This window comes from Nerophis lumbriciformis, linkage group LG11, assembly GCF_033978685.3.
Source record: "Nerophis lumbriciformis linkage group LG11, RoL_Nlum_v2.1, whole genome shotgun sequence".
Classification (NCBI taxonomy): Eukaryota; Metazoa; Chordata; class Actinopteri; order Syngnathiformes; family Syngnathidae; genus Nerophis; species Nerophis lumbriciformis.
The window spans coordinates 37108933-37133404 of NC_084558.2; the positions used below are offsets into that span (position 1 = coordinate 37108933).

The 24472-nt window shown below is 39.1% G+C and overlaps 2 protein-coding genes across 2 annotated transcripts in view; one reads left to right on the forward strand and one right to left on the reverse strand.

The window, feature by feature from the left end:
* nhlrc2 (NHL repeat containing 2) lies at positions 1-20438 on the reverse strand. The gene is made up of 12 exons (XM_061966707.2): positions 20259-20438; positions 18880-19032; positions 14625-14674; positions 12773-13178; positions 10429-10550; positions 10209-10338; positions 9354-9447; positions 9022-9253; positions 6819-6941; positions 4952-5161; positions 4665-4875; positions 1-2530 (listed from the first exon to the last, which is right to left on the reverse strand). Exons 1-12 carry the CDS (start codon positions 20419-20421, stop codon positions 2274-2276), a joined length of 2151 nt encoding a protein of 716 aa, XP_061822691.2. The 5' UTR covers positions 20422-20438; the 3' UTR covers positions 1-2273.
* Positions 20338-24472, forward strand: part of dclre1a (DNA cross-link repair 1A (PSO2 homolog, S. cerevisiae)) — a 14379-nt gene continuing 10244 nt past the window's right edge. Inside the window, exons 1-3 of the mRNA XM_061966706.2 lie at positions 20338-21488; positions 21599-22558; positions 22727-22860. Of these exons, the coding sequence (XP_061822690.2) occupies positions 21161-21488; positions 21599-22558; positions 22727-22860 (1422 nt within the window). The 5' untranslated portion in view covers positions 20338-21160. The remainder of the gene's footprint in view (positions 21489-21598; positions 22559-22726; positions 22861-24472) is intronic.

The window sequence follows — 24472 nt, forward strand, 5'->3', positions numbered from 1 at the left end:
AAGAGTAGATACAAATATTTTATTTGCTCTTTTTGTTACATTTCAAAGTGCCACATACATTTATTAATAGAAAAGAAAACCAAAATACACAATAAAAAAAGTGGTTTGCTGATACTAATCTATTAACAACAAACATTACAAAGAACAAAGTTGTTTTCAGTTTTTATTGCCAACTGTTTTGCAAGGCACTTCTGAGTGACGTGATGAAGATAGTCTGACAAGAACCGGAAAAACTGATTCACAACCAAATCATGATTCTTATTTATAACGATACTGAAATCATTCCTAATTTTCGAAGATCGACTTTTTAAAATACATTTTTAGGCCAGCTACTTGCGTACTGTTTTGAAAAGGTTTTAATTGTAATTTACATACCAAATAATATACTGCGACAATCTGTTTGAATCGAGAATTGTGTGTTGAATCGAGAACTGATTCTGAATCAAACCGTCTTCCTTAGAATCTGAATCAAACTGAATCGTGAGTTTTTGTAAGAGTCACATCTTTAACGATTATGTAACAAGACAGACGTGATTTAATAAACGGTTTGTACGCAGCATTGAACAATAATGTTAGCTGTAATGCCAACTAAACAGGAGTCAGGACCCCGACTTAAACAAGTTGAAAAACTTATTCGGGTGTTACCATTTAGTGGTCAATTGTACGGAATATGTACTTTACTGTGCAATCTACTAATAAAAGTCTCAATCGATCAATCAAAGTTGGCAGATAATTCTAAACAATAACATTAGCCCGGATGCTAACAAGAGAGCAGCAGTTGGTTGGTACACAATTCTGAACCGTAATGCTGTCTTTGATGCTAATGCTCACTTCCCAGCTTTTTTTTTGTACTCCACTGCAAGTAATATTGTTAGCGCTGATGCTAACTAATGAACTTTTAGTATACCGGTATTCCCTTTTGTTAAACATTAGCACTAGCTCTAATCAGAGAGCAGTTGGTTTGTACACCATACACAACAGTTCACAATTCTTAACAGTAATGGTCGCGCTGACACTAACTCGAGACCATTGGGTTTGTACACAACTTAACAATAAGATTATACCTGATGCTAATTAACGAGCAGTTAGTTGGTACGCCAGTTTAAACAGTTGATAGCTCGGACGCAAAGTCAAGAGCATTAGTTTGGATTACACAACTGTGAATGTAAGCGCTGATGTTATCTCGAGGGCATTTGGACGGTACACCATATTTAACAGTAGTTTAAGCGCTAATGCTTAAATGAACTGTGGCCAGGCTGGTCCACCATTATTGCTACCACTCAAACGGGCAACAGAGATGTCACTCTGCTTACTACGCCTGTTAGGTGTTAAACATGCTTTTCAGGTTTGGTTTTGAGGTCAATATTGACAATATTGCTGCTTTAACTAGAACCATATTTTGCATTTGTTCAGATACAAGGTCAAAGAATAAATACTCTTTAAATACTATTAGCCAACGGCCGTCTTATTGTTCAGATAGTCTTAAAGACATTAGGTGCATAAATAAGTTAAACATATGTTCATATTTTGACTTTGCTAAGAAGTGATTCTTAACAATAAATGCCCAACTGCCTTAATGAAATTACAGATGTGATGTAATCATAGAGAGCTTTTAGATATGAAAAGCAGCTTTAGAAGAGCCCCGCTTGTGCACTAATGGACTACGCCATTAAAAACTAAGTTAACCTCATCCATCAGCCAACATGAGCCCACACCAGGCTCGAGTGGACTTCTTTGTGGTTCGGAACCGAGCGCTACTGTGGAACATTTGAAGTCGAACAAGCCCTTAAGTTGTACACTTTGGAATTAAGAATAAAACAATTATGCATTTAAAGCCAAAGTGCCGTCATGCAAGACCTCATTTTTGAAACTTCATTTTACACTTGTAACGATTGAGTGATAAAAAGTCTCATTTAGTCGTTAACGTTTTATTTTACACTTCCATGATAGAAAATACTCCTTAAAAATGAATTGTACAGTTCATAGAGATGGCTGTAGATAGACCCTAGAAGAGAATATTATATATTTCCATTATTTTCCGTGGGGAAAAGTGTTCAATTAAGATCAATTATGTTTAACCTCAAATGTTCCGTTGTGTACTTTTTTTTTTTTTTTACAACAAAAGTATTAGTTTGTTTCATTTGCCACTTGGCATATTCGTAGAAAAAAATATATAAAATATATTATTAGATATTACAGTTATTAGCTTTTTGACCTATACTGCAGAGCTAAGGCTTTTTGTTCAGGTAGCTTAGCATACATTGACCCCTGCGTTAGAAAGAATGAGCTAACACCAGTGTGACCGCCCCCGAAAAAGGTTTGTCACTTATCTCAAGAGGCAGAAAGAAAGATGCCGCTTTCATGGTGCAGGCTGCACCCGCTGCTATGCAGAAGTATACCCAAACGCTCAGCCTGAGGCCTGCGTGGAGTTTCTTTGGAACTTCCGGGAGTTTGGTGGAGATGCGCAGCAGCCCTGACAGACCGGTGATGTCGCCGGTGACCACTTGACCGTCCAGCAACCACTCGTCACCTGTTGGCAAACAAGAACTTGTGAGCCAACAGCCAAAGTCATGTTGCATCATGAGGAACCAAGACTGGAGAGAGAGCACTTTGCTGATTAATGACGTTGATTTCTTCTACCACGGCGTCCCAAGAGGGCTGCAATTCAGCTCTGGCGTTGCGCCTGCATTCAAATTCCCGCTCTAGCGCGATCCCATCAGCTTAAGTCTAGACCGAGCCGAAGTCGGCGCACAGAGAGGCTCTCGTAACATAAGCCTGGGAGCTAATTATGTTGAAGCGAGACGCGGCAGCACTCTTATCGCAAACCTTTCCGAAAATAGCAGGCTGATACCGCCGATGGAAAAAGTTCCAAACTGAATGAGCGGCTAGTCGAGCGACACCAGCGGGACTGCCGCAACTTTCAAATAGAAATTAAGTATTTTATTTTTGATATCTGTGTTCATTAATTTGCCATATTTGGTCAACTTACTACAAGGAGGCATGGGTATCGTTTACATTATAACCAATACTAGTACCAAATCGGTACTTGAAAAACACTGCCGGTGCTTAAATGGTGCCGAAACTGGTACTTATGAAATGGAAAACATTTTAATTTTCTTATTATATTTATCATCTTTTGGACATTCAATTTAAACAGACTAGTAATTTAAATACTTCAATTATAAAAAACGATAACCAAGTACACAACAAAGTGTCATTAGTATTGCGCCAATATACCGGTACTGTAGAATATATGGATCATGCACAACCCAACTTTTGTATTATTGATGCTCATTAGTCTGGGGGTTTGTGAATGCAACCTCGCTGTAAGTGTCATTGGTGTGGGAGAAGGGCTGTTGTTGTGGCTACAAGCTAGTCTAGCACTGCAATGCTAGCAGTGTTATGTTGGCTTGTTAATGCAATAATGAGTTCAATAAGAGCGTAGAACTCCGTGTGCTTCTGCTTACTTTCAAGATGTTACTTGAACAATGTCACCGCCAAGCACTTGTTGCAGGTGGCATTAATTTAGTACCGAAATGAAGCCCTGATAGCTTCTTCTTTTTTCGGACTGGGTACTTTTGCTTATGTTGGCAATGGTGCTATTATGGAACCGGGTTTCAGTGCCTATCTCTAACAATAATGAAGTAGAACAACGTGATATCTTCCAGTCAATCAGTGTGGTTTCATGAAATCATATTGAACTCCAAATACTACAACATTGAAATATCTACATATGTTTATCAAATAAATATATATAGTATACAATATTTAAAAAATTAAAAAATTAAAATAAATATATATATATATATATATATATATATATATATACATATATATATGGTTATATCTAATAACATTAGCATGCTAATGTTAATGCCAATTTTGCAGCTGAACAAACATGTCAGAGTCTCATACAGTAACTTGGTACTTGATACGTGCTAACTTTTTTAGCCAATTTTGCAACCATATATATATATATATATATATATATATATATATATATATATGTGTGTGTGTGTATATACTGTATATATATATATATATATATATATATATATATATATATATATATATATACACACACACACACACACACATAGATATATTTATATATATACATAACAATAACAGCGTTCACACAATTAATAAAAGCTTGTTTTTAGCATAAATGTTAGTAGTATTGGTTCTGATTTTTTTTAAATTGTCTTAATGAAACGCAGCAATTAGAAATCACAATAGCTTGCAATTAGCAAAATGAACACCAAAGCAAAAAAAAAAATTCTGTGCAATTCGGAAATGGGATACTGCCAAATGTTTCCATTCTTGCATGTGAAATACTGACTCTTGAAATAACAATTATGAAATATGGAAACGTGCAATATTTTTGAATGGAAATTTCACGACTGGATTTGTTGCACAGGTGGCATCCTATGACAGTTCCACGCTGGAAATCACTGAGCTCCTGAGAGCGGCCCATTCTTTCACAAATGTTTGTAGAAACAGTCTCCATGCCTAAGTGCTTGATTTTATACACCTGTGGCCGGGCTAAGTGATTCTTATCATTTGGATTGGTGGCCAAATACTTTTGGCAATATAGTGTATTTCCAACATCATTGTGTCTTCTTAAGCAAAAACTGTGTACCTGATGAAAAAAACTAGCTTACCTTCTTCGGCCGAGAGAACCCAGCAGCTTGGCGCCTCATCCGTGAGTTTCGCTCCTTCCGTTAGCGACAGCTTGAGCGACACGGTGAGGGTCTGCCCCGCGCACACCGACAGTGGTGCCAGCTTTATCCTTGCAGCCCTTTTAGGCAGCGTGGGGGCTTTCGTGGATGCTCTAGGCATTGGCGCGTCTGTGTAGTCTGCAGAAATACACAACTGAGGAGAAGAATGCTGGGGTGAAAAGCTCAGTTGTGGTGGTGTTTCAACAAATAGATGAACATGCGGCTATCACCAGTGAGACGGTCTTGGAGTGGAGGTCCAACACTTTGATGAGGTGGTTGTTGGTATCGGCCACGTAAAGGAGTTTGCCACCAGCACCCATGCAGATTCCACCAGGTTCATTGAAACTGGATTTGCTGAAATCAGGACCCAGAGTGTTGCCAGCTTCTCCTGACCCGGCTAGAGTGCTGCAGTGCTTTGTCTTTGGATCCACCACTTTAATCTGTGCACAAAGCCATTTACAGGTAAAAGCCAGTAAATTAGAATATTTTGAAAAACTTGATTTATTTCAGTAATTGCATTCAAAAGGTGTAACTTGTACATTATATTTATTCATTGCACACAGACTGATGCATTCAAATGTTTATTTCATTTAATTTAGATGATTTGAAGTGGCAACAAATGAAAATCCAAAATTCCGTGTGTCACAAAATTAGAATATTACTTAAGGCTAATACAAAAAAGGGATTTTTAGAAATGTTGGCCAACTGAAAAGTATGAAAATGAAAAATATGAGCATGTACAATACTCAATACTTGGTTGGAGCTCCTTTTGCCTCAATTACTGCGTTAATGCGGCGTGGCATGGAGTCGATGAGTTTCTGGCACTGCTCAGGTGTTATGAGAGCCCAGGTTGCTCTGATAGTGGCCTTCAACTCTTCTGCGTTTTTGGGTCTGGCATTCTACATCTTCCTTTTCACAATACCCCACAGATTTTCTATGGGGCTAAGGTCAGGGGAGTTGGCGGGCCAATTTAGAACAGAAATACCATGGTCCGTAAACCAGGCACGGGTAGATTTTGCGCTGTGTGCAGGCGCCAAGTCCTGTTGGAACTTGAAATCTCCATCTCCATAGAGCAGGTCAGCAGCAGGAAGCATGAAGTGCTCTAAAACTTGCTGGTAGACGGCTGCGTTGACCCTGGATCTCAGGAAACAGAGTGGACCGACACCAGCAGATGACATGGCACCCCAAACCATCACCCAACCATGCAAATTTTGCATTTCCTTTGGAAATCGAGGTCCCAGAGTCTGGAGGAAGACAGGAGAGGCACAGGATCCACGTTGCCTGAAGTCTAGTGTAAAGTTTCCACCATCAGTGATGGTTTGGGGTGCCATGTCATCTGCTGGTGTCGGTCCACTCTGTTTCCTGAGATCCAGGGTCAACGCAGCCGTCTACCAGCAAGTTTTAGAGCACTTCATGCTTCCTGCTGCTGACCTGCTCTATGGAGATGGAGATTTCAAGTTCCAACAGGACTTGGCGCCTGCACACAGCGCAAAATCTACCCGTGCCTGGTTTACGGACCATGGTATTTCTGTTCTAAATTGGCCCGCCAACTCCCCTGACCTTAGCCCCATAGAAAATCTGTGGGGTATTGTGAAAAGGAAGATGCAGAATGCCAGACCCAAAAACGCAGAAGAGTTGAAGGCCACTATCAGAGCAACCTGGGCTCTCATAACACCTGAGCAGTGCCAGAAACTCATCGACTCCATGCCACGCCGCATTAACGCAGTAATTGAGGCAAAAGGAGCTCCAACCAAGTATTGAGTATTGTACATGCTCATATTTTTCATTTTCATACTTTTCAGTTGGCCAACATTTCTAAAAATCCCTTTTTTGTATTAGCCTTAAGTAATATTCTAATTTTGTGACACACGGAATTTTGGATTTTCATTTGTTGCCACTTCAAATCATCTAAATTAAATGAAATAAACATTTGAATGCATCAGTCTGTGTGCAATGAATAAATATAATGTACAAGTTACACCTTTTGAATGCAATTACTGAAATAAATCAAGTTTTTCAAAATATTCTAATTTACTGGCTTTTACCTGTAGATCGTGAGGAACTCAAATCCCAAACATGTCTTCCATATGCCCTCACCTTGTGGTTATAGGAGTCGGCCACATACAGCAAACTCTGTTCCCGAGACCAGGCCACGCCGAGCGGATGCTGCAGTTTGGCGTCCACCCCCTTCCCGTCCACATCTCCAAAAGCAAAGAGGTTCTGATTCAAAGGAGACCCAAAAAAGTTTTTAAAAAAATCACAAAAAAATGATTCATGCTACGATAGAAATGTGACAAGTGGCAATTCATCACATTTAAACCAATAAACATTGTATTTATGATAGATAGGTAATGCTGGAGAACACAGGAAACACTCTATTGTTGTTAATCTATTTATTATCCATTCATTCTGAAAGTCTTCTTTTAGAGGCAAGGAGTGTTTCACGTAACATAATACATGATTCCAACAGCTTATCAGACAAGCAATTTGCAACGGAACTGGAATAGGAAGCCAATTCACCAAGTGTCACAATTAACAAAAGTATAAAACGCAGGCATATACTCTTCCACAAAAGCACCACAGTTTGCTCGACGTATCATGCGATTTGATTCAGTAAGTGTTTTATCGTCTTAGGACTGAATAAAAAGCCCCCCACAAATATTGCGTCCGTCATTTACATAAAGACATTCTCCAAGAAATGGTATTATACAACTCTTGAGTATTTGTAAAGGCCTGTTTTAATAGTATTTTTACCCATTTTAATCATTCTAAGTTTCACTGAAGTGCATTGGAACTGTTTTCCAAAATCTAACCATGATGCTGGTAAATAGTTTAAAAGTGAGTTTAGTTAGCCCTATTAGGAACTTGCCGTTTTGTGTGTCTGTAGCTGTAATGCTAATGAACTGCTGTTGTCTACAGTTAGCCCTATTGAGCACCTTATCCATTTTTCACAGTTACAGTAAAACTCTGCCCTTGTCCAAAGTAATACATGCCATATTACATACTGTACGACAACATAACATTAAGGAGTGGGACAGGAGGACAAAAACGTTAGCAACACGAGCATAGCTATGTTAGCTACAATGCTAATATTATGCTCAAAGAAGACTTTATAACACAGTTATGTAATTACTGTGATCTTTTTTCTTAGTGTGCAATACAGATGTTAGTGTTTTATTTTATCTTTTATCTACACATAGTGCGCAATATGTACCGTATTTTTCGGACGCTCCGGAGTATAAGTCGCACAGGCCGAAAATGCATAATAAACAAGGAAAAAAACATATATAAGTCGCACTGGAGTATAAGTCGTATTTTTTGGGGAAATGTATTTGATAAAACCCAACACCAAGAATAGACATTTGAAAGGCAATTTAAAATAAATAAAGAATAGTGAACAACAGGCTGAATAAGTGTATGTTATATGAGGCATAAATAACCAACTGAGAACGTGCCTGGTATGTTAACGTAACATATTATGGTAAGAGTCATTCAAATAACTATAACATATAGAACATGCTATACGTTTACCAAACAATCTGTCACTCCTAATTGCTAAATCCCATGAAATCTTATACGTCTCGTCTCTTACGTGAATAATAATATTATTTGATATTTTACGGTAATGTGTTAATTATTTCACACATAAGTCGCTCCTGAGTATAAGTCGCACCCCCGGCCAAACTATGAAAAAAACTGCGACTTATAGCCCGAAAAATACGGTATTATTTGTTACTATTTTGTTTTTCATTTAAGTTTTACTTCTGCTCCTGTATGTAAAAACCTACACTGTAACAACGTAATTTCCCCATTATGGGATGAATAAAAGTATATCCAATCCTAAAAGTAACATCATGCTCGGTTAGCCTATTTTCTGAAGAAAAAATTATCAAACTAACAGCTTCTATATTTGGAGATGGTGACTCTGAATTTTTTTTTTATAAACCAAAAAATGTTTCTTAATTTTTTAGCATGTTTCCGTAACTGGATTAATAGAAAATATTGAACAAAAAAGGGTTGGAATTTGGGGTTAAATCACCAAAAATTATTACAGGGCGTGGCCACCGCTGCTGCTCACTGCTCCCCTCACCTCCCAGGGGGTGAACAAGGGGATGGGTCAAATACAGAGGACAAATGTCACCACACTTAGTGTGTGTGTGTGTGACAATCATTGGTACTTTAACTTTAACTTTAAAAGCAGCGACATTATTCTCCATATCCATAAGAATACAGTAGATTCATCGCTTGCCCCTGTCATACACATAAATAAGGTCATCAAAATAATAAAAACATCACCCACCAGGGGGTCTCTCTCACCGCCGACCAGCAGCTTGACCGCGCCGTCCTTCAGCGCCACTGTGCGCACGGTGCTGCTTTCACTGTCGGCCACAAAGAGGCAGCTCCAGGGTTCCTCAGGGGCCACGGCCAGGCCTGAGGGCTGGGCGAATCCGGCCTTGTGCGGGTAGGCGTTGTTGCGGTTCTCCTCGCTGCCGCTGCCAGCCCACCGCACGCATGTACCGGCCTTTGACTCGCTGACAAAAAAAACAAAACAGTTTGGATGAGTTTGGTGTGAAGGAACTTGAGAGCAAGACTTCAAAAAGTTTTACAATCATGGCGTCCAGCCTCGCTCACCTTCCTTTGGGCAGTTTGCCATCTACTAGGAACAAAGCCCAAATCTGGTGGGTTCCTGCCATCGCCACCCACAGCACGTTGTCCTCTACACCACCTACACACACACACACACACACACACACACACACACACACACACACACACACACACACACACACACACACACACACACACACACACACACACACACACACACACACACACACAAACGATCAGAAGTTTGTCATTGTGTATGGCTTATCCACCATCAATGACATTGTCGCTAACAATTGCGCCAAATGAAACAAGCTGATTTTCTTCCTTGCACACGTACAAAAAACTGCTATTAAAAATAATTAAACAATGTATTTTCTTATTTTTTTCATAAATCTCCTAATGTTTTACCTGCTCAGGACTACCTATAATTTTCAGGATCCTAACCCTTTAAACGCCACTTTAATTCTTCTAATTATTATCGTTTTCTTCACCGAAAATGATTTACACGACATTTGGGTGGTTAGGCCAATTAGATAGTTGAGTTTTTGAAAATGTCAGTTTTGTTATGTAGTGCCACAAAATGTTTTACTGACACCCGTTATGAACACATATGTTTCAATGTGAATGTCATTATATATAATTTTAAAATAAATAAATAAATTTAAAAAATGCCCAAAAAAGAAAAGCTGTCGAACAGATAAAATTATCACAACATCTCTCTTAAAAATTATGTATTTTTGGGGGAACATTTTCCCAAAATGTCAGCATAATTTATTGTTAAGAGTTATTGTTTGTAATATTTCCGAGTCTGAGAAAGGTTGGTGTTGTTTATTAGGAGGAATAGGTACACAGAGGTCTAATTCGAGTTGGAGGACTCACCTGCAGAGCCGAGCATCACATCCCAAGGAGAGCTGATTGGCTGTTGAACTCCCATAGCCCCGCCTGCTTTGTCCATGCCTTGGACGCCGAGGCCGGCCAGTGTGCTGACCCGCCCCTCTAACAGGTCGATCTACTTTGATGGAGGCACAAACTTTAGCAGGGAGCCAGATTACATTAAAAAAAGGGTTAGGGAATATATCAGGGGTTTCGGCGCCAAGACCTTTCGGATTAGGTGGTTCTCAGTGTCGGCAACATAAACCACATCGTTCTTCATGGCGACCCCCTGAGGGGAGCTGAAAGAAGCTTCAGACAAGGAGCCATCCTGCCTTCCACTTTCAGGCCCTGCACACAAAAGAAAAAGCACAAAGAACTTTTATCCTCCCTCATTTGTTCTTAACAACAAAAAGTCCTCTTTAGCAAACTCTAATTTTTTATGTATTTTTTATTGTCTTGTCCAGCTACTCAGGCAAATCATATTGTTGATGTAGATGCCCATATATGCTGTACAGATTTACTTTACAAAAGAGAAGTGTTGCTTAGCTGGCCAGGCAAGTTTTTTCAAGTTGACTTTCGGTAAACACTCCAATTATGTCGGCAAAGCTTGGCTGCAAGTTCCACATTTACACAGCCAAGTCACGCCGACCTCACTCTCTCGGCTTCCCTCAGCTCCAACATTTCACCAGGGTGTCCCCTACATGGAAACGATCGTGGCGCAAAGCAAAGGCAAGATTACTGCCACTATACCTTCAAAATAAGTTGTTTTTTTTTAACATGAAAACACATTCAAGTGATATATACTATATACTATATACTTTATTTGGTGTGGTTAGTTTAAAGTGACATCATTTTGAAGAACATCAACAAACTCTTAGTTTATTTCAAAGTACCGTATTTTTCGGACTATAAGTTGCAGTTTTTTTTCATAGTTTGGCCGGGCTCCAGTGCGACTTATATATGTTTTCTTCCTTTTTTATTATGCATTTTTGGCAGGTGCGACTTATACTCCGAAAAATACGGTACTGATGACATATTTGGCAAACTAAATTGCAACATTCAGGTAGGGCAGAGTAAAGTGTAGCCTGTGTTACCTTTTACAATAAGCAACAATTGAAACTGCATTGAACAAAGAGAGCACAGTCTACCAAGTCAAATTAAAGCTGTTAAAGCTGATTGTGATTCTGATGATATAAGAACATTGTTTTTAATATTAATATTATTAATAGTATTATTAATAACTAATCCCACTAATATGTGTTGAAAAATATACATAAAACATTTGTTTAGCCTTTTTAAAGAAAATATATGCATTCTTGCAAATCAAAATTGTCATGTCATATGCATGACGATGTCATATTGAGCAGGACCCCACTGCCAAGTATATAGTGGCTGTCCAGGGGAAACCCTGTTCACACTCTGTTCGTCCTGCTTCTATAACCAGTAGTTCATCCTCCGTATATTCAGCTTCAAAAAGATAAGTTTGTGAATCCTCATTTGTACAAAATATTAATTTTTGTTGTCTGTAACCAAGTCTGCCATGATTACAACACACTTGCGTTTGTGTCCAGAAGTAGGAGCATATATTTGTTGACGGAATTCAGAAGTGCAGTGCTGTGGAAACGGGGAAAAATGCGCTGAGGAAAGAAGTTCCGGTAATGCATAAAATTACCAAAAATAAGGTAAGTATTGAACATATTACATATTATTATGAACATGTCTGCCACCACATTATATATATATATATATATATACTTGCAACGTGTATATAAAATGTTGGAGGGTTTTGAAGTTGTTTTAGAAGGCTTTGAAGGCTACGGTGACTCCCCTTAGCCACATTTTGCTAGCGCTTTTTAATCATTTAAAAAAAAAAAACGTGTTCTTGTCTCTCATAATGATTCTGAACGATAGGCAAAATTTCAAAAAAAGTGCAGTTCCCCTTTAAAAAGCACAAAATCTTCAACTTCAGATCTAACTTTAGAGTTATTACTTTTTGTTTCAATGTAATCTTAATTAAATAATTAATTACTTAAAATATATTCACATTCTTCATGTCATCTCTCAGTTGTATTGGGAGTCAACGGGACTAAATAGATCCCAAAGGTAAAAGAAAGTCATAATGGTATTGCAAGTAAATACACATTAGGGATAATCAGAGCTACGGTACTTTCCATTGCATGGCATTATTTGCAAACATGACTATTTGTGTGAGGCTGACGTACATCAAACACCAAGAAGTAGAACTCCATGTATTTGAAAAGCAAACAGAAGCCGCTGAATGAGCTCAGCTGACAGGAATAAAAAATCCCACTGGGCATTTTTGTCCCCGCAATGAAGGTCAGTACCAGTTCCCAGCGTGTGCACGGCTCGAACTCTGCCAACGTCTGCTTTGGTCTGGGAACGGCACAGACGAACATGTGGCTCCTCTGAGGCTTTTTAAGCATGGGAATGAGCTAAAAATATCTACAGCGTCCTGTTTTTTTACTGACACGGTCAAAGTGCGCAGATTGAAGGGCTCCTCAGAACCGAGGGTGTTGGATGATGGAGAAATATTGACTGGCATATCTTACCTCCGATGACGTGCAAGAGCTGACCAGTAGAGGACACCAACACAATTCGGTGATGTCCGGTGTCAGCGATAGCCAGCCTGTTGCTGCTGTGGTCCACGCAGATCTTCCCAGGGAAGGACAGGATGGTGGGAGGTAGCGAGTCCCGGTATAGCTTGACACCGACCGAGTGCACCTCCAGCAGCTTCTTCTCCCGGTAGTAACGGAGACTTACGTCCGTAAAAAGAGTCAGGCGCTCACGGTGGCCTTCGCCCACCAGGGAGAAGAGCAGGTTGCCACGCGGGCCCACCAGCACCAGAGTGGGCCAGCAGGAGACCTCCAGCTGGTGCCAGAGACTCGCTTCGCCGTCGTTTACTACTGGGTGACAGATGTCGTAACGGAGGACGGCACTGCGGACGTTGTCCAGAACCTTAGAGGAGCACACAAAGACCTAAGCCATGACCCATCTTCAGTGTTCAAGAACATCTTAGCCAATATTTAGTCATGTATTGTATTTACATATACAAGGAGATTATTTTAATTTAAAAGTTAAAAAGTTAAAGTACCAATGATTGTCACACACACACTAGGTGTGGTGAAATTATTCTCTGCATTTGACCCATCACCCTTGATCACCCCCTGGGAGGTGAGGGGAGCAGTGAGCAGCAGCGGTGGCCACGCCCGGGAATAATTTTTGGTGATTTAACCCCCAATTCCAACCCTTGATGCTGAGTGCCAAGCAGGGAGGCAATGGGTCCCATTTTTATAGTCTTTGGTATGACCCGGCCGGGATTTGAACTCACAACCTACCGATCTCAGGGCGGACACTCTAACCACTAGGCCACTGAGTAGGTCTTTGAATAACTACTTCCCTCTGTGTCATGTCTGTACAGAATTATTTTATCGATGAATTGTATATTCCGTATGAATAATTAATCCATTGTACAAAAAATGTTGGGGGACCTCAAAATAATTAAAATTTCAATACAATACTGTAATGATATTTATTATAGTTGTATTACTTTAAGAAATTACAGCGGTGTTTCACCTTAGGAATGCCCGAGAGATAAGATTTGTCTCTCTGCTGATTGTTATGCTTTAAGTTGCAACAAAAAAATTTAGTTACAAGCTTCTCTGCCATTAGTTGGCGTAGCAAATACCACAGTGAACACCGTAAGATCCGCCCGAAATATCTGGTTTACTCGCTAGCATTAGCTTATAGCTAGGGTAGAGATCAACATAACTTTGTTTTCCAAACATGGGAAGGAAGAAAGTGAGTGTGACAGACAATGCTGAGAAGAAGAAGTGGATGATATTCATTGAATTAAAAAAATAAATAATCACAAAATGGCTGAGCTTGTTGCCAACTTGGTGAAGCAATTCCAGCGTATCACTGCTAGTCTGCAACATACCTAAGCAGAATGAGTCAAATGTCAACCGAGGACGTTTAATAATATCTAACAGGTGGACATTTAGCCATGAAGAATTGGAAAAGCTGCTGATTGTGTGTTTAATGGAGAAACAGCTTAAAGAAGATACGGTATAAGTCCGCTCTCCATTCTTTACATTATGATTACATTACTTCATAAAACTACCAATACTGTAATTATTAGTAGTAGATTCTAATGTCTTTTTTTTCCATACGATATTTATCATCTAAATTTTTTTCTTTTTAAAAGGCATGTTAAATGTTAAAATTGTGCCGTTTGGGGCAATCATTAATCCAATAAATTGATTTGAATTAATTTCAATGAGAGACGTTGATTTTTGATGATTTAGTGTTTCACAGAAACAATTTAGCTCGTAAATTGAACTACTGTGCAGTCAATATCAATATTACTCTAATAAATAATATGTCTATGAAGTGTTCACTTACCTTTTCATTTGGGAATTTGGCTGAATGTACGCCCACAATAACAAGTCCATCTGAATGAGAATTTAAAAGGAAAAAAAACCCAATCAGACTAACTTTACAAATGTATGGATGTTATGTTGTATATCTAATCCAAACACATACATATATAGTGGAAGTCTAGTTTACTTTTTCAGGTTCGTAAAGACAGCAAAACCACTCAGTGGCCTAGTGGTTAGAGTGTCCGCCCTGAGATCGGTAGGTTGTGAGTTCAAACCCCGGCCGAGTCATACCAAAGACTATAAAAAAATGGGACCCATTACCTCCCTGCTTGGCACTCAGCATCAAGGGTTGGAATTCGGGGTTAAATCACCAAAAATGATTCCCGGGCGCGGCACTGCTGCTGCCCACTGCTCCCCTCACCTCCCAGGGGGTGAACAAGGGGATGGGTCAAATGCAGAGGACAAATTTCGCCACACCTAGTGTGTGTGTGACAATCATTGGTACTTTAACTTTAACTTTAACTTTAAAAACCATAATGTGAGATTCCAGAAAGTGTTGTGAAAAAGACAGCATCTCTAATCTTGGTTACAAAATGTGAACTTCTACAAAATACACACTTTTTGAGGTCAGGATTAGACAACCCAGTTGCTTAACACTGATGAAAATACAATGTGTTGTGACTTCCACTATCTTAAAAAAAACCTCTCTCTTCTCTCACGACTTAGATTAATTCCTCTCTGACGGTGTCAATCAAATCCTTTAAGTCAATTAAGGTCACCCGCTACACTTCAAGCATGAATGTCACGATGTGTGTCTGTAATAGAGGTGGTGACATCATTAAGCAAGCTTATGAACTTGATAACCCTTCATGAGAATGGAGCCGTTTAGGATTATGTAAGCACGCAAGCCAATAAACAGCATTAGCTTGCTGTTAACTATTACTGGAAAGCGCACAAACGTTTCCGCTTATACCGCCTTAACATTTGATGCCCCTTAAAAACATTAGGTCTCTCACATAAATGTGCATCTACAAACCCCAAAACCAGTGAAGTTGGCCCCCTGTGTAAATCGTAATTAAAAACAGAATAACATGATTTGCAAATCCTTTTAAACCTATATTTAATTGAATAGACTGCAAAGACAACATACTTAACGTTCGAACTGGAAAACTTAGGGTTTTTTTTTTCAAATATTAGCTCATTTCGAATTTGATGCCTGCAACATTATTCAAAAAAGGTGGCACAAGTGGCAAAAAAGACTGAGAAAGTTGAGGAATGCTCATCAAACACTTATTTGGAACATCCCACAGGTGAACAGGCTAATTGGGAACAGGTGGGTGCTATGATTGGGTTTAAAAGCAGCTTCCATGAAATGCTCATTTATTCACAATAAAGGATGGGGCAAGGGTAACCACTTTGTGAATAATTGCGTGAGCAAATTGTCGAACAGTTTAAGAACAACATTTCTTAACGAGCTATTGCAAGGAATTTAGGGATTTCACCATCTACAGTCCGTAATATCATCAAAAGGTTCAGAGAATCTGGAGAAATCACTGCACGTAAGCGATGATATTAGGGACCTTAGATCCCTCAGGCGGTAATGCATCAAAAAGCGACATCAGTGCGTAAAGGATATCACCACATGGGCTCAGAAATACTTTAAAAAAAACACTGTCAGTAACTACAGTTGGTCGCTACATCTGTAAGTGCAAGTTAAAACTCTACTACGCAAAGCCAAAGCCATTTATCAACTACACCCAGAAACGCTGCTGGCTTTACTGGGCCCGAGCTCATCTAAGATGGACTGATGCAAAGTGGAAAAGTGTTCTGTTGTCTGACGAGTCCACATTTCAAAATGTTTTTGGAAACTGTGGATGTCGTGTCCTCCGGAACAAAGAGGAAAAGAACCATCCTGATTGTTATAGGCGCAAAGTTCAAAAGCCAGCATGTGTGATGGTATAGGGGTGTATTAGTGCCCAAGGCATGGGTAACTTACACATTTGTGAAGGCTCCAGTAATTCTGAAAGGTACATACAGGTTTTGGAGCAACACATGTTGCCATCTAAGCAACGTTATCATGGACGCCCCTGCTTATTTCAGCAAGACAATGCCAAGCCATGTGTTACAACAGCGTGGTTTCATAGTAAAAGAGTGCCGGTACTAGGGCTGGGTGATATATGGAGTTTGTAAATTATATCGATATAAAAAAATAAAAAAATAAATTAAGAAAATATTGTAATATCGATATACCGTAATTTATTTCACGTTAAAATTACCAAACGCCTCTTATTTGTTATGTTTCTTGTTCTCCCCCACTTCCCCTCCATGGGCTAATAAACCCCTCCCCTTTCTCCTTCCAAGACATGCTTGCAAGTAGAAGACCATCTATGATTGGTTGGTTACGATTGGTTAGGGACAGACCAATCAGAGGCAAGATAGGGTGGGTCATCGAACCAGGAAGGGAAATCACAAAGTGACTGCCTGCAAATGTTGTTTTTTATCTGATTTTCATAAATTTTTTTACTAATGGCACAGCTATGTTATTTATTTTAAGTAGAAAGAATATTTTTCTATTTTATTTATGTTATGTAATTCTGTACTACTTAAACAGTTTCTTTTCTGTGCTGTTAATACCCATCTTGACTAGCTGGTTTAATAAAAGTGCCACTGACTGTTTACAGTACAGTTGTCATTCACTTAAATATTTTTGAATATCGCTCAAAAATGAATATCTTTATATGTATACTTTCACAGAATAATATATCGAGATATACTTTTTCGTCCATATCGGCCAGCCCTAGCGAGTACTAGACTGGCCTGCCTGTAGTCCAGACCTGTCTCCCATTGAAAATGTGTAGCGCATTATGAAGCCTAAAATACCACAAGGGAGACCCCGGACTGTGGAACAACTTAAGCTGTACATCAAGCAAGAATGGGAAATAATTCCACCTGAGAAGTTTAAAAAAGTGGTCTCCTCAGTTTCCAAACGTTTACTGAGAGTTGTTAAAAGGAAAGGCCATGTAACACAGTGGTAAAAATGCCCCTGTGCCAACTTTTTTGCAATGTGTTGCTGCCATTAAATTCTAAGTTAATGATTATTTGCAAAAAAAAAAAAAAAAAAAAAAGTTTCTCAGTTAAATATATTGTCTTTGCAGTCTATTCAATTGAATATAAGTTGAAAAGGATTTGCAAATGATTGTATTCTGTTTTTATTTACGAATTACACAACGTGCCAACTTCACTGGTTTTGGGTTTTGTATATTAGACAGGCAAATAAGTTTTAGAGTATACAAAATAATTTTAGGAGTGTATTTATAATTTGTGTTTTTTTGTCCTTCCCTGGGGGGGGGGGGGTCTTGAATCAATACCAACGTGTATAGCAAAGATCGACTGAATATAAATCTTTACAAAATCTCAGAACTAATGTCAGACTCAACCTAGCTATCAGGTTGTTTTGTTATAATGTAAACTGCAACCACTAAATACATTCTGAATATTGTTATGAAGGGGTTTAAAGGTAGAAATCAGTCCTGAACAGTTAAACTTTGTTGAAAAGTAATTAAAAAGTAGATAATTGATGAGCCTTTTGTCTGCTTTTGTGTATTGCTACACCATGTTGGGGACACTCTTGGGGTGCAGTTGTCTGTGGCTTCATGTCAATATTTGCCTGTACTCATTTGACTTTTTTCTTTTTCTAGTTTATAATTTTTATTTATTTATTTATTTAAATTGTATTCTCTAAATAATTTTGTGGGTAACTTCTTTGGGGGGGAAACATTTGACATGTGTTTAATTGTATTTTTGGACTGTATGTGTCAAAAATTCAATAAACAAATGTTAAAAAAAATAAATAAAAGAAAGAAATTAGTTCTGAGGTTTACCAAATTTGGTCAAGGGTTAAATCGACTCAACATGGACACAAACAGGCTTGAGACTTGAACCAATCCGCAGGAGACATCACTTCTCTTTAAACTTTGCCAAAAAACATATATTGGAACGATGAGGAGTGAACTGTGGGAGGCACTGAACTGCCCACACCTCACGGCTGAGAGAATCAGACAGAATGTACCCATAGCCGTGCCAAAGATAAGGCCACGATGATAATGTGCGGTGGTAGTGGTACTGCAGTGTGATTGTGTGTTTTGTGTACGTGCAGTACGCGGCATCCAGTTTGGCACGCATTTCAAGCTCGGATATATTTATAGTTAGTCCAGATAAGGTCCAACGTCACTTAAGGTGAATCATATTGATTTGTTACTTTCCAAGGGTACAAATACCTTTGACCGAATGCTTCTGCTCAAGCTGGTGAAGGTCCGGCAAGATGTGCATGCAGTTGATGCAGCAGTAGGTGAAAAAGTCCAAAAGCACCACCTTTCCTGCCAGCTTATTTTTGAAAGACAGTGGGCCCTCAGTGTTTAGCCATTCCAGACCTACAAGAGAGAAAACAAATGTTTAGCAAGTTTAAACTGTATCATTCACACCAGTGTTTTTCAACCAGTTTTCACTAGTGTGCCGTGAGATATTGTCTGGTGTGCCCTGGGAAATTATGCAACTTCACCTAATTGGTCCAAAAAATATTTTTTGCAAATCAATAATTAGAATCTGCAAATAATGTGCCGTTGCTTAGTGTCTGTGCTGTGTAGAACTTGGCAGGGTAAACACGTAATACTCCATGTCAGTAGGTGGCAGCAGGTAGTTAATTGCTTTGTAAAAGTCAGAATGTGTCGGGTGAGAGTTTGTTGTGATCCCAATATGCAGACCACAGCGGGAGGCAGAATGCAGGTAAAAAGGTATATAATGCTTAAATCAAAAATGAACAAAAGGGAAAGGGAAAGGAAAGTAAAACTGAACTGGCTATAAAGTAAACAGAAACAGAATGCTGGACGACAGCAAAAACTTACGGCGTCCACAAAGTACATCCGTACATGACATGACAATCAACAATGTCCACACAAAGAAGAATAGCGACAACTTAAATAGGTTTGCTTGCTAACACAAAGCAGGTGTGGGGAATGGCGCTCAAAGGAAGACATGAAACTGCTACAGGAAAACACCAACAAAACAGGAAGGGCCACCAAAATAACTGCGCAAGACAAGAACTAAAGCACTACACACAAGAAAACACCAACAAACTCAAAATAAGGCACGACGATCATTTTTTAAAGTTTTCTGCGGATTTTTTGATTAAAAAAAACGTGCCTTGCCTCAAAAAAGGTTGAAAAACACTGATTCACACCATCATCAGAGGCTGGTGGTAGATCTCGGAATCCTTATACCAGCTGTATATCACCATCTACTGTTGTCTATGAGTACTGCCTCACAGTTTTAGCCCATAGATATGACAGACCACCTTTTATTAGGCGACAAAATGCTGAGATACAGTTGATGCTGACACTTTGCAGCAAAACAAAGCAGAAAATAACAAGCCAATATACAAATGCATGTCTCCAGTAGTGTTGGAGTGTAGACACCACAGCAGACCTACCCCATATTGACAAACATGGGTTAAAATCCCTCACACATATATAATATACATATATAGCCCAAAACGAGACAAACGTTTGTTAAAGTCCATACACAAAACATGCCTGGTCGTGTTTAGGCACGTAGGTTTTAGCCAGCTAGCTGAACGCTATAACAGAAACTAGCGGCTAACCTGTCTCAAAGTCGCATATCATAAGGTCATCCCTCTCGTCTATTTTGCTCAAATACTCGTAGACCAGCTTCTCCTTCTCCTCTTGTGTCGTGACGTCCTCTAAAGCATCGTCGAGCTGACTTTGAATAGGAAACAAGTTGGAGAGGCTACACTCAGAAGCCATGTTTTGAACAGTGTTAGGCACTGGGCAGCCTTGCCTGGTAAACTAATCTTTTAGTTTTTCACAATTGGTTTCGACAAATTATAAAAACGGGAAATAACAATTCAAAATATCATAATTGTTATATTTGACATATTTAGTCAAATTAAAGCGCAACTACGTTTTTATTTCATGTTTGGTTGTCGAATAATTCAGTGCATTAGTTTTCACAAACGTTGGAAAGTGCCGCCGTGTTTCAAATACTGCATTTATTCAAGTCAATACTAATGGTTAAGATTTGAAACGCTAGTTTCGACACATTTTTGTGAAAGTGGAATGACGTTAAAAAATATATATCATAGTTGCTAGTGTAAATTTATTTTTATTTTCGTAATAAAGAGCAATTATGTCCGTATTTATTTTTTAGGTGTCGAATGATACGGCAACTTAGTTCGGAAAGTTACTGGAAAGTGCTGTAAGTTTTAAAATGTCACATTTACTTAATTCATTCAGGCGGTGTGGCGGTAAGGGCTTCGCGCAAACATATCAAGTAGGGATTATTTTTTTTAACTATGATACATAGTTTTAAGAAACTTGTATTCATACATCAAATGTGACGACATTAATATCCCGAAATATTTAGCATAATCGTTTTGAGCGAAATGATAATAAGTTTTGTTGTGATTACGAGGGCTATGGGCGAGTCGTTTGTGTAGTTTTTTGAAACGCCCAGGTGGAAGCCTACGCTACATTTCTGCTCCAAATGTCCCAAAAAAACGACTCTGAAAATGAAATTTGGGATTATAAACCTCGTGTGAAGAAGAAGAAGAACGTGACACCATCAGTGGCCAGGAGAAGAAAAGGGCCTTCGTTCAACAGCAGTGCTAAAGCTACTTCTAGTGACGTCACTGCGGAAGTAAACAAAGGGGATTCCGCCATCCCGGCGTTTAATCAGGAATCGATTGATGCTAACAATGAAACCAAGGACGAATTTTGTCCCGTCTGCCAGATGCCATTTTCTATTTTGTTGGTGCAGTCCCACAGATGGCATGTTGCTGAGTGCCTTGACAGCCCCAGGGACACAAGCAAAGGTAATATGCATAATTCTACATGCATCACAGTCATTGTTACAACTACTAAGCCTTTCATAATAGTAGAAATGTATTTATTATGTGTCCTCCATGTTTGCTGTTCATACTAGAATGTCCAGATGGTCTCCTGTGCTCATCCTCCATTCCAAACCATTACAAGAAGTTCGACCACACGTTGTTGGCCCACACCCGAGCCAACAGTGAAGCCAGAATCCTCGAGACTGGACTGGGTGGTACCTCTCAGGACCCAATTGATGCTGGGACGCCGCCTTCGAAACTCTCCAATGGCCTCCTCTTGTTGCGATCACCCGGCCCAGAAGACATGAAGAAGAAGAAAGGCTGGTTGTCGTCGCCGTCTTCTAAAGGCCGCTCGTCTGTTAGCTCCTCACAGGAAAGTAGGACTGAACTTCCTTCCACTTTCGCTAAAAATGAGCCCCCTCTTGACATCGATGATGTAATATCCTACTCCCCTCTTTCGGAGCTCCCTGCAGAGGTAGAGGCCACTAACGGCAAAGCCCACACTAGATCTGAAGGTGAAGACTCTCTGGTTCTCTTCAGTGATGATGAGCTTTTTGTTGATTTTGAAAGCACCAATGCAATAAACGACACCCAGTCCGCTAAGGAGGAAAGCCTCCAGTCTCCTCAGAGGCTTGTTTTGGAACGCTTACGGGAAAACCTTCCAAGCAGCAGTAGTTTTCCTCCATCATCTCAAACCCTCCAGTTCACCATGGCGCCTCGGACTGTTCCAAGCATCGGCAATCAAGGCTCCAGCTTCAAGCAGACAGACATCGGGGTGTTCTTTGGCTTTAAACCTCTTAAGAAGGAGGAGAAACGGGACGTTTTAGTGCAATCAGACCTAGACGCGACATGCAGTTCCTCAGTCGCTCAGAACTGGAGAGGCCAGAAGGGAGGCAGGCAGAGGAAGAAAACCACAAGGGAAGATGTCAGCAATGGCGACGCGGTGGATGCTCCAGTAGAGACGGGAAAACGGAGAAAAAAATGGTGGAACCGAGAAAGAGAAGGTGGAGATGAACAATCGTCGCGTTGTCCGTTCTACAAAAAGATTCCTGGTGAGTAATGGAGTATCTCACATATTCTGTGTATTTTCTCTCTCGGCAACCACATGATGTCATTTTGTATGGCAGTATCACAAGTGGTCTGTACTATCTACCTCTGTATGCGCTTTAAAATGTGGATTGTCTGTGTTACACTCACAGTATATGTAACATTTTGCTCAGGCACGACGTTTGTCATCGACGCCTTTCACTACGGCGCTATCGAGGGCATCACCGCCTACTTCCTGACTCACTTTCACTCAGACCACTATGGAGGACTCACCAAGAAGTTCACACTTCCAATCTACTGCAACAAAGTAAGTTAGGTTGAGACTTTTAGGAAGAAGCAAAGTCATGTATTGACCTGCATATAGGATGACCTGTGTTTTTTAAGACCCGACTAATATTTTTCCTCTGTTGGTTTTCATGTATATCCCAAATATAAGATGACACCTCTTTTTCAAGACCGGACATTTGTTGCTTTTCATGAATAAATTGTGTAGACCCCGAATATAAGACAACCAGTCTTTTTTAAGACCTGACAAATATTTTTCATCTGTTGATTTTCACGTATAAATCAGTAGACCCCGAATATAGGTCAATCTGTCTTTTTCAAGACCCGACTAATATTTTTCCTGTTAGTTTCCATGTATATCCCAAATATAAGATGACACCTCTTTTTCAAGACCGGACATTTGTTGCTTTTTATGAATAAATTGTGTAGACCTTGAATATAAGACAACCAGTCTTTTTTAAGACCTGACAAATATTTTTCATCTGTTGATTTTCACGTATAAATCAGTAGACCCCGAATATAGGTCAATCTGTCTTTTTCAAGACCCGACTAATATTTTTCCTGTTAGTTTCCATGTATATCCCAAATATAAGATGACACCTCTTTTTCAAGACCGGACATTTGTTGCTTTTTATGAATAAATTGTGTAGACCTTGAATATAAGACAACCAGTCTTTTTTAAGACCTGACAAATATTTTTCATCTGTTGATTTTCACGTATAAATCAGTAGACCCCGAATATAGGTCAATCTGTCTTTTTCAAGACCCGATTAATATTTTTCCTCTGTTAGTTTTCATGTATATCCCAAATATAAGATGACACCTCTTTTTCAAGACCGGACATTTGTTGCTTTTTATGAATAAATTGTGTAGACCCCGAATATAAGACAACCAGTCTTTTTTAAGACCTGACAAATATTTTTCATCTGTTGATTTTCACGTATAAATCAGTAGACCCCGAATATAGGTCAATCTGTCTTTTTCAAGACCCGACTAATATTTTTCCTGTTAGTTTCCATGTATATCCCAAATATAAGATGACACCTCTTTTTCAAGACCGGACATTTGTTGCTTTTTATGAATAAATTGTGTAGACCTTGAATATAAGACAACCAGTCTTTTTTAAGACCTGACAAATATTTTTCATCTGTTGATTTTCACGTATAAATCAGTAGACCCCGAATATAGGTCAATCTGTCTTTTTCAAGACCCGATTAATATTTTTCCTCTGTTAGTTTTCATGTATATCCCAAATATAAGATGACACCTCTTTTTCAAGACCGGACATTTGTTGCTTTTTATGAATAAATTGTGTAGACCCCGAATATAAGACAACCAGTCTTTTTTAAGACCTGACAAATATTTTTCATCTGTTGATTTTCACGTATAAATCAGTAGACCTCGAATATAGGTCAATCTGTCTTTTTCAAGACTCAACAGATATTTTTCATTTATTGGTTTTCATGCATAAATTAGTAGACCCTGTATATAAGAGAACCTTGTTTTTTCAAAACGCATCAAATCATTTTAGTGTTAGTTCTTATGTAAAAATCTGTAGACTCCCGAATATAGGACAACACCCCTTTTTCAAGGCTCTTTCAAGGTCAGAAACAAATGTTTCATTAATTGATTTT

What these genes read in the sequence shown, in the direction of transcription:
- nhlrc2 (XM_061966707.2), bottom strand. Translation starts at nt 20,421, where the DNA reads ATGGCTTCTGAGTGTAGCCTCTCCAACTTGTTTCCTATTCAAAGTCAG. An exon ending in TGTGATGCTCGGCTCTGCAG is followed by an intron (nt 9,448 to 10,208) that starts GTGAGTCCTCCA and finishes GTGTGTGTGTAG; the next exon opens with GTGGTGTAGAGGACAACGTG. An exon ending in ACTCCAAGACCGTCTCACTG is followed by an intron (nt 4,876 to 4,951) that starts GTGATAGCCGCA and finishes TCTTCTCCTCAG; the next exon opens with TTGTGTATTTCTGCAGACTA.